Here is a 17,895-nt window from a genome sequence, read left to right as displayed (position 1 = left end):
AAGAAATTTAATTAGACATGGTAAATAAATATATCATATATGGTTTTCAGTCATTTGCATATGGTAAAAAAAAGTCAAATTTATCCTGCTTGCCTGACATGCAACTTTAAGAAAGTACTGCTGATGTCATTCAAAAGCAAAACTTGTATTAGCTCTAACTCTAACACTGTACAAGATAATACTAAGCCATACACTCGTTCATTCTAAATAAAAAGTAATTCATCACCCTAAATAACCTAAGATATAATGACTGAATCATAAAAATTAACCACATCACATTCTTCCTTTGTTTATTTCTAACTTCTGTTAAAATTTGCTCCCCATAATCCATTTCATCCCATAATCCCAATGGACTCCCTCCTTTTTTCCATGATTCCCATTTGAAGTGGCTAATCTAAGAAACAGTAACCCATGTTGTTATGACTTGTGCCCTTTTGATTCACGCTCCTCTCCTTGGGTTGGTCAGGTCTCAATAGCTGGTTCTGCTATTGCCACACTTCAGAAAGAGTTGTCTTCCACTCATACTGCTCAAAAGATCATCAAGCCTGTCAAGCCTCCGACATATAAGATTGTGGAGACAAGAGTGACTCCAGAACCCACCCCTCCTCCATTTAGAGATGTCACTGAGAAATATCAGTTGCATTTCGACACAGACTTTCAGAGACAGATAGGTGCTTCATATACAGGGGAATGGGAGACACAGGTTTGTAATTTTGGTTGATGCTTGCCAGATGTTTGTCATTAATCTCACAAGTTCCTTGTCACAGTTGTTTTGGTCATATATCACTTGTGTGGTCACATATTACTTCAGAGTTCAGCTCCTTAACTGTGGATTACACTCTTCTTCTCTACCTGCCTCATCTGCCTGCCTTATCAACCTGCCTCATCTACCTGCCTCTTCTAATCACAGTTCTCGCTAAATATTTTATGCACCTTCCCTTCTTTTTCCTTTTCTTCATCATTTCTTTTATTATCCCATTCCCATTATCATGTATACCCTTTTTTGAAATAGTTCATCTCATTTCCCAGCTGCTAAGTCAGGTACTAACACATGATCTTGTTGACAAAAGTGTTCAAAATCATATTTTGTATTACCCAGGTTCTTGAAACAGCTGCAGTTCCCTCAGTTGCCAAGGAGCCAAGTATTCCACCAACTGTTGTTGCTGTAAGTAATTATAAGTGCATTCTTCCCTTTTTTGCCTTCTGGTTAATGCAACATTGCAGCAGTAGATTATATGATTAAAAAAATGCACATTAAAAACATATTTTTGGTCACAGTTCGTGAGATATGAAGATCAGTTCAAGAAATGTGCAAGGTGTATTATATTCAATTATTTAATAGCATATAAATTCTTAAAATGAACTTGTGTAGTGACTCAGCTGAAATCATTGCTTCTGAAACTAATAGTGTGCACCATAGAACCTCATGTCTGTCAGCAGACTCAATAGAACTCTTTAATTCTCTTAGAGGATACTATGCAATGCTATAAAGGATGTCTATAGCAGTATCTGGGAATTTTTTCTAGAATCATAATGAATCAGAAGTTGAAGTCCAATTTTGAGGCCAACTCTGTGTTCAGTTAAATCCCAAAACTTGCCTGGATCTGTCTCTGTCAGATGGCATCTCCTACTGATCTGATGCCAATCAAGCTGAGTGGAATTGGGCAGTGACATGCAACACATAGCTCCGAATGCTGTCTCTTGACAAGATGTGTGTTACAAAGCAATTCACAATGCCACAGTGGATTTTATTAATATTTTATTCATCTTTACAGGACAACAAACATAACTTTAGGAGTGGGTGGGATTAGTGAGTATTCCTTAGGGGACGGGCATGAGATTAAAAACAGTCCTGAAACCACCACTATCACAGTGCACTACTTCTTCAGTCCTTCATCGAGTCTGAGCTGTTGCCATTTCTCACTTCTCTTTCGTTCAACTCAGCTGACTAGCTAACCATGGAGAAAATGTTTGTGTTAGTCAGTGCATCTCCTATCCAGCAGAAGTATGCAATAAACTGAACAGTAAAAATCTCATTTTGATCCTGTCTTTCCCCCTGGATGAAAAAATAACAAATATATCGCTTTGCAGCATCTACATATTTTGTATACATATATCTACATTTTGTGTATATGGGCTTAAATGCTTAGTTGAGCTGGTTAAGCAGATTTTCTTTGTATTCTGTTCTTCAGGGCTTGAAGAACATGACTGTTACTGAGGGAGAGTCTGTGACTCTGGAGTGCCAGATCTCAGGTCAACCCACACCAGTTATTATGTGGTTCAGAGAGGACTACAGGATTGAAAGCTCTATTGACTTCCAGATCACATATGAGCAAGGATATGCCCGTTTATTGATCCGTGAGGCCTTTGCTGAGGATAGTGGACGTTTCACTTGTACTGCTACAAATGAGGCTGGGACAATCAGCACCTCATGCTACCTGCTTGTTAAAGGTTTCCTTTTTAAGTTTTAACCTTTAAATGTAACTTTAGGATTTTTTTTTCTTAATTACTCTATGATATATATAAATTTCTTTCAGTTAGATCAAAATAAACATCTCACTACAATTTCCAATTTCAGTATCCGAGGAGATTGAGACCCGAGCAGAGATTACTACAGAGAAACAGTAAGGAACAAAACTGATACTCTTCATACAATGATTAACATAAACATTCCATAAACCTTTAAAACCGATAATGGTAATTCTTTCAGGGCTATTATTAAGACTAAAGAAGTGGCTACAGCTGAAATCAGCGTGGTCTCTGAGACCGTGGAAGCTGCAGCAGCTGCAGCACCATTCTTTGTGAAGAAGCCACTTTCACAAAAACTTGTGGAAGGTGGCAGTGTTGTGTTTGTTTGCCAGATTGGAGGCAGCCCCAAACCTCACATCTACTGGAAGAAAAATGGTGTCCTGCTCACATCAGGATACAGGTATTTGCATGTGTCAATAGCAAAAACAGTTTTCTGTTTATTGAGAGTAGAAATAAAAGTTTATCATAATGTTTCATAATTTTCCTGATAGATATCGTGTAAGTTACAATAAGGACACTGGAGAATGCAAGCTAGAAATCTCCATGACATTTGCTGATGATGCTGGAGAGTATACTATCTCTGCCAAGAACCAGCATGGAGAGGTATCTACCTCTGCAAGACTTCTTGAGGAAGGTCAGTAATAAACAAAAATTAATGATGTAAGAATTGTAACACAACAGGGGAGTGATGTTATAGAAAGATAGAAAAGAGAAAAGATAGGCTGGTGTGATGTATTGATTATTTTACAATAACTGCACACCAATACCAATAACAATAACTCATAGCATAATACGTAAGTATTTCTTAACTGTTAGTGATGTTTCATGTTTGTCAGTGAGTTAATTCCTATTAACTGTGTCTCAAATTGTATGTGCCCTACAAGTCCATTTTTGTTTTTATAGAAATTATAATGTATTCGAATTAACGCATTCATATACATAAACCTTGCATCCTACCGTCTGAACCATGCTGTTTTGACCAATAAGAATTGAGCAGTCACTAGTGCTTTGGTATAAATTGTTAATAATTACAAGTAAATATAGAAACTCTTTACAACCTATAAGAAAATCCTTCCATTAATTTGTCATTTTACAGAGGAATATGAAGCTTATATAAAAACCCTGGATGTGACATACAAAACAGAAGTGACCACTACAGTGATTCAGGAGCCCAAAGTTGCGGATTTGCCCCCTCTGGTCTTAAGTGAATACGAAATGCAGAGAAGGATGGCTCAACAAGCACAAATGACGACATTCATATCAGAGAGGGTAAAGATGATTTTAACATAATGATAATTAATTTATGCTTGCTTATAACAGCACCAACAAAAACTAATTAGTTTGTTTTTTATTAGGAATTCCAGATCTCTGCTCTTGAGCAGAGAATCATTCAAGAGATTGAGATCAGGATCCTCAAGATTACATATCGTGATCTGGTTATTGAGGATGGAGAGGAAATGCTGTTAAGTGCAGCTGAGCATGAGGCAGTGGGATCTGCTTTTAGCACCCCTGTCAAAAGCTACAGAATCATGGAGGGAATGGGTGTGACATTCCATTGCAAAATGGAAGGAAATCCCTTGCCGAAGGTACTGACTATATTATAATAAAAATAAATAAATAAATAATAATAATAATGATGATGATGATGATGATGATAATGAAAATAATAATAATACTTAGAGCTAACAACAATTGCACAAATGGTCAAGCTAAGCGATTCTAGCTTGCTTACATTTCATCAGCCATAATAGCTTTGTGTTTAAGACTTTGACTTTAAGACTGTATTCTAAACTATGACATCCACAATCCCCTGTAATAGATTGCATGGTACAAAGATGGCAAGCGCATCAAACATGGAGGCCGTTATCAGATGGAGGTTCTTCAGGATGGTAGAGCCACTCTGCGTCTTCCTGTGGTGCTGCCAGAAGATGAGGGAGTCTACACAGCATTAGCTAGTAACATGAAGGGTAATGCTGTCAGCTCCGGAAAACTCTATGTGGAATCCACAGCTGCTGCTCAGCCTTTTTATCCTCAGACAGAAGCAATGAAGAGAGTACAGTAAGTTTTTATTCTTGTAACATTGGAAATAATGACATATCAAACAGCTGTTGATCACATATCACATGCTTCTATTAATATGCTTGCTATAATGGGTTACTGTTTCCATAGTAACATCAGTTTCACTAGGATTTATATAGCAGACCCTCCACATAGTCTAATGCTAATAATTAATTAAAATTGTTGGTGTATTTGCACAAATATGTGATAACATGGACTTTTTTCATGGACATTACAAAGCATTAAATGTAACTATAGATAGATCTTCATGTAGAGCCAAATCACATTATTGTCCTATAACAGAATGCCCCATTATGTTATTTTTCCCCATAATTCCAGTGCCTGCTATATAGTGAATTAAGTAAAAATAATATGCATTTCTCTGACTTTTTTTCAGGTCTGAATCCCCCATGTCTGCCCGCTCCATTAGTCTCTCCCCTGGACGTTCCCCTGCACGTTCTGTTAGCCGTTCTCCTGCTCGCAGGCTGGATGAAACAGATGAGACCCAGCTGGAAAGGCTTTACAAACCTGTGTTTGTCATGAAACCATCATCCTTCAGGTGTGCCGAAGGACAGACTGCAAGATTCGATTTGAAAGTTGTTGGAAGACCCATGCCTGACACTTTTTGGTTCCACAACGGTATGTAAAGTGATAAATGATTGCTGCATGTTTATGTATAAAAATAAATAATAATTCTAATTGTGCCTTATGTACACTAATGATTATATCTTTCTTTAACAAAGGACAACAAGTGGTGAATGACTACACCCACAAGATTGTGGTGAAGGAGGATGGAACACAGTCCATGATTGTGGTGCCTGCTATGCCTCATGACTCTGGAGAATGGACAGTTGTTGCTCAGAATAGGGCTGGAAAAACTACTGTCTCTATGACTCTAACTGTAGAAGGTAAGTTTCCACCTCCTTTCCCATGCAAGCCTATACCATTTAAATGTTACACAGACTAATATCTTTCCTTATTTTATAGCTAAGGAAAACTTGATTAGACCACAGTTCATTGAAAAGCTAAGGAATGTCAGTGTCAAGGAAGGAACCTTGGTTGAGTTGGCTGTCAAAGCCATTGGAAACCCACTCCCTGACATTGTCTGGCTGAAAAACAGTGACATAGTCTCTCCTCATAAGTATCCAAACATTAAGTGAGTATTATACATTAAAATGTTTCAATGAAATATTATAATCTTTATAGTTAAAAAAACACTTACTCATATGGAGATGCTAAAATGGCTCTTTTTTCAGGATTGAGGGAACCAAGGGGGAAGCACGTTTCAAAATTCCCCAAACTGCTGGTTCTGACAGTGCATGGTACACCGCTACAGCAATTAATAAAGCTGGACGAGATACCACCCGCTGCCGTGTCAATGTTGAGGTGGAGTACACTGAACCTGAACCAGAAAGAAAACTCATTATTCCTAAGGGAACTTACAAAGCTAAAGAAATTGCTGCACCAGAGTTGGAGCCACTGCATCTCCGTTATGGTCAGGAACAATGGGAGGAGGGTGACCTTTATGACAAGGAGAAGCAGCAGAAGCCACACTTCAAAAAGAAACTGACCTCAGTAAGACTCAAGCGTTTTGGTCCTGTACACTTTGAATGCAGACTCACCCCTATAGGTGATCCCACAATGGTTGTTGAGTGGCTACATGATGGCAAGCCCCTGGAAGCTGCCAACAGGTTACGCATGATTAATGAATTTGGCTATTGCAGTCTGGACTATGAGGTTGCATATTCCAGAGACAGTGGTGTGATCACATGCAGAGCCACCAACAAATTTGGTGTTGACCAGAACTCAGCCACCCTGATTGTGAAAGATGAAAAGAGCCTTGTTGAGGAAAGTCAGTTGCCTGAGGGTAGGAGGGGACCGAGAATAGATGAATTAGAGCGCATTGCTCATGAGGGAGCTCCTGCCGGTGTTACCGGAGATGAAATCACTGAAAAATCTAAGCCTGAGATTGTCCTACTTCCAGAGCCCATTGCAGTATTGGAGGGGGAAACTGCTAAATTCCGTTGTAGAGTAACTGGATACCCAACCCCAAAAGTCAACTGGTACCTGAATGGAAAGCTTATTCGCAAGAGCAAAAGATTCAGACTACAGTATGATGGCATTCACTACCTTGAGATTGTGGACTGTAAGTCTTATGACTCAGGAGATGTCAAAGTTGTGGCAGAGAACCCTGAGGGAACTGCAGACAATATTGTGAAGCTAGAAATCAAACAGAAGGAGGATTTCAGGTCAATCCTGCGACGTGCTCCTGAGATTAAGGCTCCAGAAGGTCCTGGCCCTGAGCATGGCAGAGTATCTTTTGATGTTGTTAAGGTGGATAAACCTACTGAGACCTCACAAGCTAAAGAGGTTGTCAAGCTAAGGAGGGCTGAGAGAGTTGTTCATGAGAAGCCTACCGAAGAGACAGAGGAATTAAGAAGCAAATTTAAACGCAGAACTGAAGAAGGCTACTATGAGGCCATTTCCTCAGTGGAGTTTAAATCTCGCAAGAAGGATGAGTCCTATGAAGAGATGCTGAAGAAGAGAAAGGAGGAGCTTCTGCACTGGACTAAGGAGATACCTGAATCTGAGAAGAAGAAGATGGAAGAGGAGCGCAAACTTACCATTCCTACCATCAAGCCTGAGAAAATAACTCTTTCTCCTAGTATGGAGGCACCAAAGATCTTAGAACGTATTCAGAGCCAGACTGTCATCCTGGGAGATGAAGTACGCTTCCGTTGCAGAGTAGTTGGTAAACCAGATCCAGAATGCCAGTGGTACAAGAATGGAATCTTGCTGGAAAAGTCAGACCGAATTTATTGGTACTGGCCTGAGGACCATGTCTGTGAACTGGTTGTTAGAGATGTCTCAGCTGAAGACTCGGCTAGCATTATGGTAAAAGCCATTAACATTGCAGGAGAGACTTCAAGCCATGCCTTCTTGCTGGTGCAAGGTATTTATCATGATTGACATTTCTGCATTATACTCTGTATACTGAGAATTTATTTGCAATATCTATTTTAATAATCTATTTAATAATAATCTATTTTTTATTTTCTTAGGCAAGCAAGTTGTAACCTTCACACAGAAAATTGAGGATGTATATGCCAAAGAAAAAGACAACATGGTGACCTTTGAATGCGAAACAAATGAGCCTTTTATCAAGGTTAAATGGTTGAAAAACAATAATGAGATTTTCTCTGGGGAAAAATACAGGATGCATTCTGACAGAAAAGTGCATTTCCTATCTGTCCTGGTTATCGGCATGGATGATGATGCTGAATACACTTGTGCTGTTGTTGAGGATGATAACATAAGAACATCAGCCAGACTTCATGTTGAAGGTTTGTATAATGACTATGTATTTGTTTTACCTTTTTTTTTACTCTATCACATCCTTATTAATATTCTCAGAGGATGTATTGACATGTGGAACATATTGTATATTGAACAGAAAAACAAATTTTAACTTAAATATGGTGTATTATCTAGGTGCACCACTTGAAATTGTGAAGAATTTGGAGAGTGTTGAAGTACCAGAGTCATATGCAGGGGAGTTTGAGTGTGAACTATCCCGTGAGGATGCTGAAGGCACCTGGTACTTTGAGAACAAAGAGATCACCCCAAGCATGAAGTATGTCATGACCTCTCGCCGTGGAAGACACAGCCTGTGTGTCAAGGACGTGAAGAAAGAGGACCAAGGCAAATACACTTTCAGAGTGGGTGATCTAAAGACAAGTGCTAATCTGAAGATGAAATGTAAGTTCATGTTTCAATTTTATATACCTTATAATTTTATCTGTGCATACTCATCATGTGTGATACATTGATGAAATTATATGTGGTGGTTTTATCTCATATCTCCCCTTCCTACAGTGCGCCCAGTTACACTGATGCAAGGCCTTTCTGACCTAACTATCTGTGAAGGTGATATCGCTCAGCTGGAGGTCCGATTCTCTCAGGAGAATGTGGAGGGAACATGGTTCAAGAATGGCCAACCCATCTCTGCTACTGATAGGATTCACATTGTTATTGACAAACTAGTACACAAGCTCCTCATTGAAAACGTAACCAAAGAAGATGCTGGAATGTACTCCTTTAATGTTCCTGCTCATGGCATTTCCACCGCAGGAAAACTATCTGTGCAAAGTAAGGTTCTGCTAGTACACCTTTCAGTCAGTTTTAATTTTATTTTCGTTACTGAGTGCTTCTCATTTTTTTACTTGCCCTGTTGCTGCTTCCTCTGTGGAAGAATGCAAGTAAAAGAAAAAAAGAAGATTTGAAAATATTTGCCAAATAAAACAAATCTCACCCACTCGTTTAAAGTGACTTTCATGTGATATATCAATGGTATTTCACAGCTGTATTAACTGTTTAACATATCAACCTATACAGAAATATTTAAGGATGTAGAATTTAAGAAGCAAGGGGGAATCAGTTAGATTTTGAGAAGCACCCATTTAAATTGCAGATGAATTTCAAATTCTTTAATGCTTAATCTCCGTTATCAATTTCAGCAATTAGTATTGTAGCACCTCTGAAGGATGTTAGCACAATTGAAGGCACGAAGGCAGTGCTAGAAGCCAAAATTTCAGCTGCTGATGTGAGCGCAGTGAAATGGTACCATAATGACAAGCTACTGACTGCTAGCGACAGAGTCCAGGTCGTGGCCAAGGGCTCCAAACAACGACTAGTACTGAACAGGACATATGCTTCTGACGAAGGACACTATAAACTGGTTGTTGGCAAAGTTGATTCATCATGCAAGCTAACTGTTGAGAGTAAGTTATTATTATTATTATTATTATTATTATTAATAATAATAATAAAAATCCAGTGCTTCTAATTAGTTTTCCAAAAATGACAACCTAGAAGATGATTTTAAGAAAAACATGGAACTAGTGTTATGAATTTAACACCTCTTTTTGCTTCTTTCAGAGATCAGTATCGTAAAACACATGGAGGACTGTGTGTGCACAGAGACCCAGAATGTCACATTTAAGGTTGAGCTGTCTCACCCTGGCATTGATGCTCTCTGGACATTTAAGAGTCAACCTCTGAAGGCTGGTCCCAAGTACAAAATTGATTCTAAGGGCACAAAGTATAGCCTCACTGTTCTCAATGCCATGAAAGATGAGGAGGGCCCTTATGTGTTTGCAGCTGGTGAAAAGACTTCAAGTGCCAAACTTATAGTATCAGGTGCAATTTTGTTATACTTCAGTTCAAGCTGTTCAACATTAATTTACTCAGAAAATCAGAAGGTTTATTCAATAAAATCATGCTTTATTCTTTTCTACCAGGTGGCGCCATTAACAAACCACTGCAGGATGTAACTGTTGCAGAGTCCCAGACAGCTGTATTAGAGTGTGAAGTTGCCAGCGCTTCTGCTGAGGGAAAGTGGCTTAAGGATGGAAAACCTGTTGAGTTCAATGATAATGTCCGGAGGGAACAGATCGGTCCTGTAAGACGCCTTGTTATTGACATCTCAAGACCACAGGATATTGGAGAATACACCTACCAGGTGGCAAACTCTAAAACTTCAGCTAACCTGAAAGTTGAAGGTATATTCATTATACTTTATGAAGTGCCAACATACAACATGATCACATATTAAACACATCAATATACTGATAACATTCGTATTTTGTAACAGCTGTAAAGGTCAAGAAGACACTAAAGAACCAAACTGTCATTGAGACACAAGAGGCTGTGTTCAGTATTGAACTCACACATTTGGAAGTGAAAGGGGTCCAGTGGATCAAGAATGGAGTTGAAATTCTTCCAAGTGATAAATATGAAATAGCAACAGATGGCATGGTTCACATGTTGAAGATTAAAAATTGTAACACCCAGGATGAATCAGTTTATGGATTTAAACTTGGAAAACTCACTGCTAATGCAAGACTCAATGTTGAGAGTAAGTTCAAAAATAAATTTGACACACACATTATGTGTACTATGGATAAGAACCTGTCTTTCTAATCACTGTTTAATTATTTTTTTAGCAATTAAAATTGTGAAGAAGCCCAAAGATGTGACTTCACTGCTTAATTCTACTGCTTCCTTTGAGTTAAGCGTATCCCATGATAATGTCCCTGTTAAATGGATGTTCAAGAACCAAGAGCTTCAGCCAAGTGCAAATATCCAAATCCTTTCAGAGAGGAAAGCTCACAAGCTTATCATTGCCAATGTTGAAGAAAACATGGCAGGAGAATACACAGCTGTTGTGGGACATGTGCAGTGCAGTGCATTTTTACATGTTGAGTGTAAGTATACTAGCTGCATTTGTTTTTAATGCATTTAATCCAATTGCATTGCTAATTTGTTGCATTTTTTCAGCTTTGAGAGTCACAAAGCCCATGAAGAATATCGAGATTCCAGAGACTCAGGTGGCCACATTCGAATGTGAAGTTTCACATTTTAATGTCCCATCCACATGGCTGAAAAATGGAGTTGAGATTGAAATGAGCGAGAAGTTCAGAATAGTTGTGCAGGGTAAGCTGCACCAACTAAAGATCATGAACACCAGCCGAGATGATACTGCAGAGTACACATTTGTCTGTGGAAATGACAAAGTCTCAGCCACCCTGACTGTTAGCCGTAAGTTTTCTCACACCTCCAAGCATTTTCTCCACTTCTACCTTATTAAACACAGCTTAATACTAAAAGCTAATTGGCATGGCATAGTGGTGTAGCAGACTTCAGTCTTCAGTCCTGAGCTCAGGTTCCTGTCTGTGTGGAGTTTTGCATGTTATCCCTGTTTGTGTGTGGGATTCATCCAGAAATCCTCCCACATCCTTAAAACTGGTAGATGGACTGAAGACCCTAATTTGCCCCTAGGTGTGAATGCCCTGCTATGGACTGTTATCCCATCCAGGGTATATTGCTGCCTCATACTCACCCTGACCAGGATAAATTGGAAAGATGGATGAATGAATGATTGAATGTGTGACAGCATGTTTCATTAATCATATCCTATTAAAATTAAATATAAAATTTGAAATTTGAAAAATTTCATTGTAAACAGGTTCCAGGAAGGATTAAGAGAGAAATGCAGAATAATCCACAGAATTTTGAAATGCAGAAAAAATTTCTGTTATTTTTTTCTTTTAAAGCTATACTCATCACCTCCATGCTCAAAGACCTAAATGCTCAAGAAAAGGATACCATTACATTTGAGGTGACTGTTAATTATGAGGGCATCACCTACAAATGGCTGAAGAATGGTGTGGAAATTAGATCTACTGACAGATGCCAGACTCGTTCGAGACAGCTTACTCACTCTCTCACCATCCGCAACGTGCACTTTGGGGATAGTGCAGAGTACAAGTTTGTGGCAGGATCTGCTCAGACATCAGCAAAACTGTTTGTTGAAGGTACGTTCTTACTTACCCTAATCCAATCTTTACAGTGATTCATATGTAACTCTAGAGTGTTGGCACCTAACTTGTTCATCATTTTCTGTTCTCTAGCTCGTGTCATTGAGTTTAGAAAGCACATCAAAGATATCAAGGTGACTGAGAAGAAAAAGGCAATCTTTGAATGTGAGCTCTCTGAGCCCAATGTTCAAGTCACATGGATGAAGAATGGGCAGGAACTTGAGCTATCTGAAAGGTGCTGTTGTAGTCTTTGCTAAGCAGAGTTTTAAGTTATTTTAAGTAGTATTACTGTTTATTTTGTTGAGTCAAATGTTCTGATTCAATTTTGTATTAAACCCTATAGGTTCAAGGTTACCACAGACAAATATATTCAGCGCTTAATGATACAGACTGTTCGCATGTCTGATGCTGGGGAATACTCAGTGGTTGCAGGATCCAGCATGTCCAAAGCTCAACTCGTAGTAGAAGGCAAAGATGTCCGCATCACTGAACCTGTTGAGAAAGAAATAACAGTAAATATTTTTGGACCTAGTGATATTATACTGATATTTTGTGACATTATGATGTTGCCAAAAAAAATAAAAATACATAGCTCACTTTTAATGTCTTTGTGTCAGGTGCTTGAGAAGCAGAGAGCTACATTGGAATTTGAAGTCAATGAGGATGATATCGATGGACGCTGGCTCAGAAATGGTGTTGAAATTCAATTCACTCTTGATAAGCGTTATAACTATGTGACCATTAGGAAAATTCATCGCTTGACAATCACAGAAACCTGGAGGAGTGATGCTGGAGAATACACTTTCATTGCTGGGAAGAACAGGAGTGTGGTGACCCTACATGTCAACAGTAAGTCTTGTTTCTATGTTCCAACATTTCATTCCATGTGAAAATGTAATCAGTTAACTGTTACTGAAATAACAAAAATTATGATTAGCAAATATTGCTAGAGATAGGAAGAACATTTTTTTAAACTGTAATTTCCCATCATTAAGAGATGATTAAATACATTTTTTGCAACCAAACAACTTCTGCTGTATTTTATGGAGGTTAGTATTTGATTTGCAGCAGGTAATTAAATAAAAACATTTGTTAATTGAGTAAGTATTTACAGTCTTTATCAGCTTGAGGTCTGAGTTTTAATAAGTTTATTCTGACACCTTCGGCTTCTTGGTTTTGAAACACTCCAATTTAGCTTTAGTAGTATGCTTAGTGTTGCTGTGAAATAATCTAATGAAAATAGCTGTATATTGTAGTTATATTTTACACAATGTGAGTTTGATCCTTCTCATTAAACCTTCTCTCATTCTCAGTTCCTGAGCCTCCTCGGATCATCAGGCATATGGAACCTTTGTCTGTTGAGGCTGGGAAACCTGCACGCTTTTCTGTTGAAGTGACTGGCATCCCTGAACCCCATGTTTCCTGGTATAAGAACTCTCAGGCATTATCTCCTGGATTCAAGTGCAAGTTTCTGAGAGAGGCAAATGAACACACTCTGCTACTTATTGAAGTCTTCCCAGAGGATGCAGCTCAGTACAACTGTGAGGCAAAAAATGACTATGGGCAGGCCACCAGCTCTGCTTCACTGAACGTTGAAGGTAAATATTAGTCTTAATTAATATAAGTCTGATAAAGATGGAAAATTCCTGAAAAAATTTTTAATATTACATTTTCCAAGTATATTATATAACTTTTTTTGCTATTATTATTATTAATGCCTTTTCATGTTCTCACATAGTTCCAGAGGTTGTTTCACCTGACACTGGTGCACCTTTATCCCCACCTGTGATTATATCTCCAATACAACACACCTCTGCCACTGAAGGAGGATCTGCCAGATTTCAGTGCCGGGTGTCTGGAGAAGGTTAGCATGCGTAATATGCCAGCAGACTGTCTAACTATATGTACCTTGGCTCATGTACCATGTGCACACAACAGATGATGTCAGTAAAGCAATTGTTTGATTTTTTATTTTTTTCCTTATGTTCTCTTTAGATCTGACAATTACATGGTTTAGCAAAGACAAAGAGATCAAACAGTCAAGCTTCTTCAGAATGTCTCAGTTCGATGACAGCTGCCAGCTGGAGATAGCCAGAGTTTATCCTGAGGATGAGGGAGAGTACACCTGTGTTGCTCGCAATTCTGCTGGAATGGTTTCTTGCTCTGCTGTACTTAAACTGGAGGGTAAGTTTAACATTTTTCTTTTTAGCATGTTTATTTATTGCAGTCATGCATCTGCTACTGAATGTGATGGGAATTTTGTGTAACAACTATTTACATTAGCAAATGTTATTGGTGCACTGGTTTACATTATTTAGTTACGGTCATTTAAATTTCACACATATTGGACCTGTACTGGACTTCTCAAGACTTGAGAAATTTTATGTAAAATGTTTGGTATTTCTAATGGCTGAAGAAAAATCAATGCCTCCTCACAGGGAAAACACAAATTATTGACATAACATCTCAGGAATCTCAGTGGCATACCTTTTCCAGTCTCTCTACAAGCATTACAAGTGTTAAGAAGGAGCCCGTTTTTCAGAAGCCCAGTTTTATTCAACCTCTTGTAAGCTGCACTGTGCCTCATGGGGGAGTGGCCAGATTGTATGCCTGTGTCTCTGGCATCCCAAAACCAGAGATAAGTTGGTTTCATGGCCAGGAACCTGTAAAGCCAAACAAAAACACTGTCTTTCATTTTGATGAAATGACAAACACTGCTACATTAATCATAGTTGATGCTTTCTCTGAGCATGCTGGACAGTACATTTGCAAAGCAACCAATTCTGCTGGAGAAGCTGTTTGTACAGCAACCCTTACAGTGTTCACAGAAGGTAATACACATAAGATTAGATTGTTATCTTCAAATAACTCACTGTGATTAACTATATGTGCACAAATTTCCATACCTGAAGCCTGTCACTTATTGTCCACAGTGAGACTTTTCAGTCACTATTACTAACTGCACAAAATAAAACATTTTTAATTGGGTAAAGCTTTTGATGTTTGTGTGGTGTGATCCACTCTTCTTATTTAGTATTGCTACAAATAGTACTGTAGTTCCACCCATTAGCATTACTGTAGAATTACTGTTTACCTAACATATTCCTTTGTATTGCTCAGATCAAACCCTTAAGGATCATGCTAATAAGAGTATTTCAAGGTCTGAAACAGCTCTTACAAAAACAACCAGTCTTCAAATGCAAAGGTTTGATGAAATAAACCCCACTCCACAAGAAAGGCCTGTGGATATCCAACAAGATCAGGTTCTACCAGATGACAGTTTGATTTCTTTTACCACCATTCCTAAGAGTTCTTCAGTGACATCAAAATCTATTATTAGCAATGTGAAGTTCCAGCAACTGTCCAGTCTATCTGAAAAGCCGCATGAGAGAATAACTGATTCCTGTAAAATCAATTTGCCTGACCCCACAGTACTTACTAAAAATGGGAACATGCTTTTAACAAGGAATCAATCACAAGATTTGGTAGATCATGAAGATCGAAAAATATCAAGTAATTTCCTTCTCTCTGAAACCCCACCTGAGAAATCTTCTTTGATATGGTCAGAAGAAAAAGGTTTTGAGCAACCACCTTTTGGAAGGTCAAGTAAGAAAACTACTACTAAAGTTCATGAAGAGTTCATGCCAAGCACCTGCACTCCTAGTGATGATACAGACATGCAGACTTTCTCAAAAGACCAACATTTGTCAGTAGAACCAAACCAAAACCTGTCCCAGAATCTTCTTTACAAAAAAATATCTTCATTTTCAAAAGCTGATATGAAAGATGGTGATGTTGCAGAACTATCAGACTCTTATAATAAGTCAAGTAAGAGCATTATTATCAGTAGCCATGAAGAAGTCCCTTCATCTGATCCCACTACAGTCATTAAGGCATTGGATACATATTTAAATCAGTCACAGATTTTACTTGATGAAACACAAGCACAACAGTCTCCCAAGGAGAGGATATCCTTAGCAACTGGTACAGATGACCCTGTGTTAACAGGAAGGATCAAACCTCAAGTAGAATCAGAGGGTGAAGACACTACCATAAGTTCAATTAAATCTTTTATGCAGTCATTCATCCTTAAAGGCAAAGGTGAGATTTGTGATGAAAACCCAGATAATTTTTTCACAAGTTTTGATGACAAACACACTCCACATGAAGAATCAATGGAGGCTCAACAAGATAGAGAACCACCAAGAAACACTTTGCCATTTGAATCTGAGAGGTTGACGGAATCGATTGTAAGAGGTATTGATATTCAGCAAAAATCGCTCTCTTTCAAAAAGCCAAGTGAGAGAATTACTGACCCCCTTCAGATGACTTTACATGACCCTACTGTATTTACTAAAGACAAAGACACACTTTTATTAAAAGACCAACCTCAAGGTCCAGTGGTGCAGCAAGAACAGAAGCTGCCAAGTGATTCTATAATCTTCGAAACATCACTTGAGAAATCTTCCATTGTAAGAGGTATTGATATTCAGAAACCATTTACTGTGTCTCAGAGGTCAAGTAAGAACATTGTTATTAGCACTCATGAAGATGTCCATGTACCAAATATCAGTACTTATGTTACAGGCATGCTTTCAGCTCAAGACCAAACACAATTGGTTGTTGAAGCCAAACAAGATCAGAGCCTACCACATGATTCTCTTATTGCAGATATAAGAGGCGACAAACTGCAACGCATTATAGCTGGTTCTACTGATGAAGTCCCTTTATCTGGTCCCAGCACTACAAAATTTCCAGCAGAAAGTATTGCAACTAAGCCAGTTTTGGACAAAACCACCCTAAGTACAAGCTCTAAAAAGTTATCCTTAGCAACAACTCCTGATGCCATTGTTCAAACAGAAGATACCAAATGTCAAATAACAGAAGGTCAAACAGAAGCACAGGGTATGGAGAGCAAATTCTTGTCAAAAACATCTATATTGAAGCCATATTCTCTTGAAAGAAGTGGTGAATTGTATAATGTAAATCAAGATTGGGTTGTGCCAAAGACCAGCCTGCAAACTCAGAGCTTTAGTGATCTTAAACATATTTTACATGAATGTCCATTGGAAGGCCAACACGATCAGAACTTGCCAAGTAAAGCTGCCCTCTTTGAATTCACTCCTGAGAAAACTTCACTGACTAGTGTTGAACTCCAGCAGCAATCGGTTGTTTCTGATAAGCCAAGTGTGAGACTTACTCACTCTCCTGAAATCACATTACCTGACTCACATGCTAATGTTACAAATATACTCTTAGCAAGAGACCAACCACAAAGTTTGGAGGCTCAGCAACATAAAAAGTCTCCAAGTGATCTCTCTATTTTTCAGACACAACATGAGAAATCTGTGACATTGCCAACATCAGTTGCAAGAAATGCCAAACTTAAGCTATCTCTGACTCTTTCTAGCACTTTAAATGAAGATATTTCTATCAAGGCTCATGAAGACATTAGTTTATCAAATCTCACTGCTCTTTCTCATGTTCCAGTTATACCTTCAGCAAGAGAACAAACACCTTTGCTTACAGAGGCAGAACAAGATGAGAATAAGCAACATGGTTGTCTTATTTCAGATTTAAATGTTGGTCAGACTCCAGAACTAACAAAACCTTTAGGAAAGTCAAGTAAGACAATTATTTCATCTCATGAACAATTCTATTTATCAGATCCCAGTATATTAACTAAGAACAAAGATGCATTTTTATCAAGAAATCTAAACCAAGAATCAACACAGAATCTTGGCATGAGCTTCTCCACAAGCTCTATAGACAGAGTATACTTACTAGAAAGAGGTGCTAATGTCCCTGTGCAAAGAGAAAGTACATCTCCAGTGGAAGCTCAAGTAAATGAAGATGATGTGGACACATTTAAATCTTCTTCAAAACAATTCAGACTTGAAAGAGCAGGTGTAGTTTTAGAGAGCTCAGA

At 38.4% G+C, this 17,895-nt stretch overlaps 1 protein-coding gene across 2 annotated transcripts in view; it reads left to right on the top strand.

The window, feature by feature from the left end:
- Positions 1 to 17,895, top strand: part of ttn.2 (titin, tandem duplicate 2) — a 170,023-nt gene that overhangs the window by 10,584 nt on the left and 141,544 nt on the right. The window contains exons 11-39 of one of the 2 annotated variants that reach the window (XM_058391672.1): positions 467 to 703; positions 1,100 to 1,165; positions 2,193 to 2,451; positions 2,579 to 2,624; positions 2,711 to 2,929; positions 3,021 to 3,163; positions 3,626 to 3,798; positions 3,885 to 4,115; positions 4,349 to 4,587; positions 4,985 to 5,226; positions 5,331 to 5,495; positions 5,575 to 5,743; positions 5,844 to 7,540; positions 7,650 to 7,931; positions 8,080 to 8,346; positions 8,464 to 8,736; positions 9,105 to 9,368; positions 9,526 to 9,786; positions 9,888 to 10,148; positions 10,241 to 10,504; positions 10,593 to 10,853; positions 10,927 to 11,187; positions 11,703 to 11,963; positions 12,060 to 12,201; positions 12,310 to 12,478; positions 12,584 to 12,815; positions 13,280 to 13,564; positions 13,705 to 13,830; positions 13,962 to 14,150. In XM_058391672.1, coding sequence (XP_058247655.1) covers positions 467 to 703; positions 1,100 to 1,165; positions 2,193 to 2,451; positions 2,579 to 2,624; positions 2,711 to 2,929; positions 3,021 to 3,163; positions 3,626 to 3,798; positions 3,885 to 4,115; positions 4,349 to 4,587; positions 4,985 to 5,226; positions 5,331 to 5,495; positions 5,575 to 5,743; positions 5,844 to 7,540; positions 7,650 to 7,931; positions 8,080 to 8,346; positions 8,464 to 8,736; positions 9,105 to 9,368; positions 9,526 to 9,786; positions 9,888 to 10,148; positions 10,241 to 10,504; positions 10,593 to 10,853; positions 10,927 to 11,187; positions 11,703 to 11,963; positions 12,060 to 12,201; positions 12,310 to 12,478; positions 12,584 to 12,815; positions 13,280 to 13,564; positions 13,705 to 13,830; positions 13,962 to 14,150 — 7,684 coding nt within the window. The remainder of the gene's footprint in view (positions 1 to 466; positions 704 to 1,099; positions 1,166 to 2,192; positions 2,452 to 2,578; positions 2,625 to 2,710; positions 2,930 to 3,020; positions 3,164 to 3,625; positions 3,799 to 3,884; positions 4,116 to 4,348; positions 4,588 to 4,984; positions 5,227 to 5,330; positions 5,496 to 5,574; positions 5,744 to 5,843; positions 7,541 to 7,649; positions 7,932 to 8,079; positions 8,347 to 8,463; positions 8,737 to 9,104; positions 9,369 to 9,525; positions 9,787 to 9,887; positions 10,149 to 10,240; positions 10,505 to 10,592; positions 10,854 to 10,926; positions 11,188 to 11,702; positions 11,964 to 12,059; positions 12,202 to 12,309; positions 12,479 to 12,583; positions 12,816 to 13,279; positions 13,565 to 13,704; positions 13,831 to 13,961; positions 14,151 to 17,895) is intronic. The other variant, XM_058391673.1, reaches the window with a different exon arrangement.

This window comes from Hemibagrus wyckioides, linkage group LG06 (genome assembly GCF_019097595.1).
Source record: "Hemibagrus wyckioides isolate EC202008001 linkage group LG06, SWU_Hwy_1.0, whole genome shotgun sequence".
In the NCBI taxonomy this organism is placed as follows: domain Eukaryota; kingdom Metazoa; phylum Chordata; class Actinopteri; order Siluriformes; family Bagridae; genus Hemibagrus; species Hemibagrus wyckioides.
Note: the sequence above shows the minus strand (reverse complement) of the source record. Positions and strands in the feature narration are given on the sequence as shown.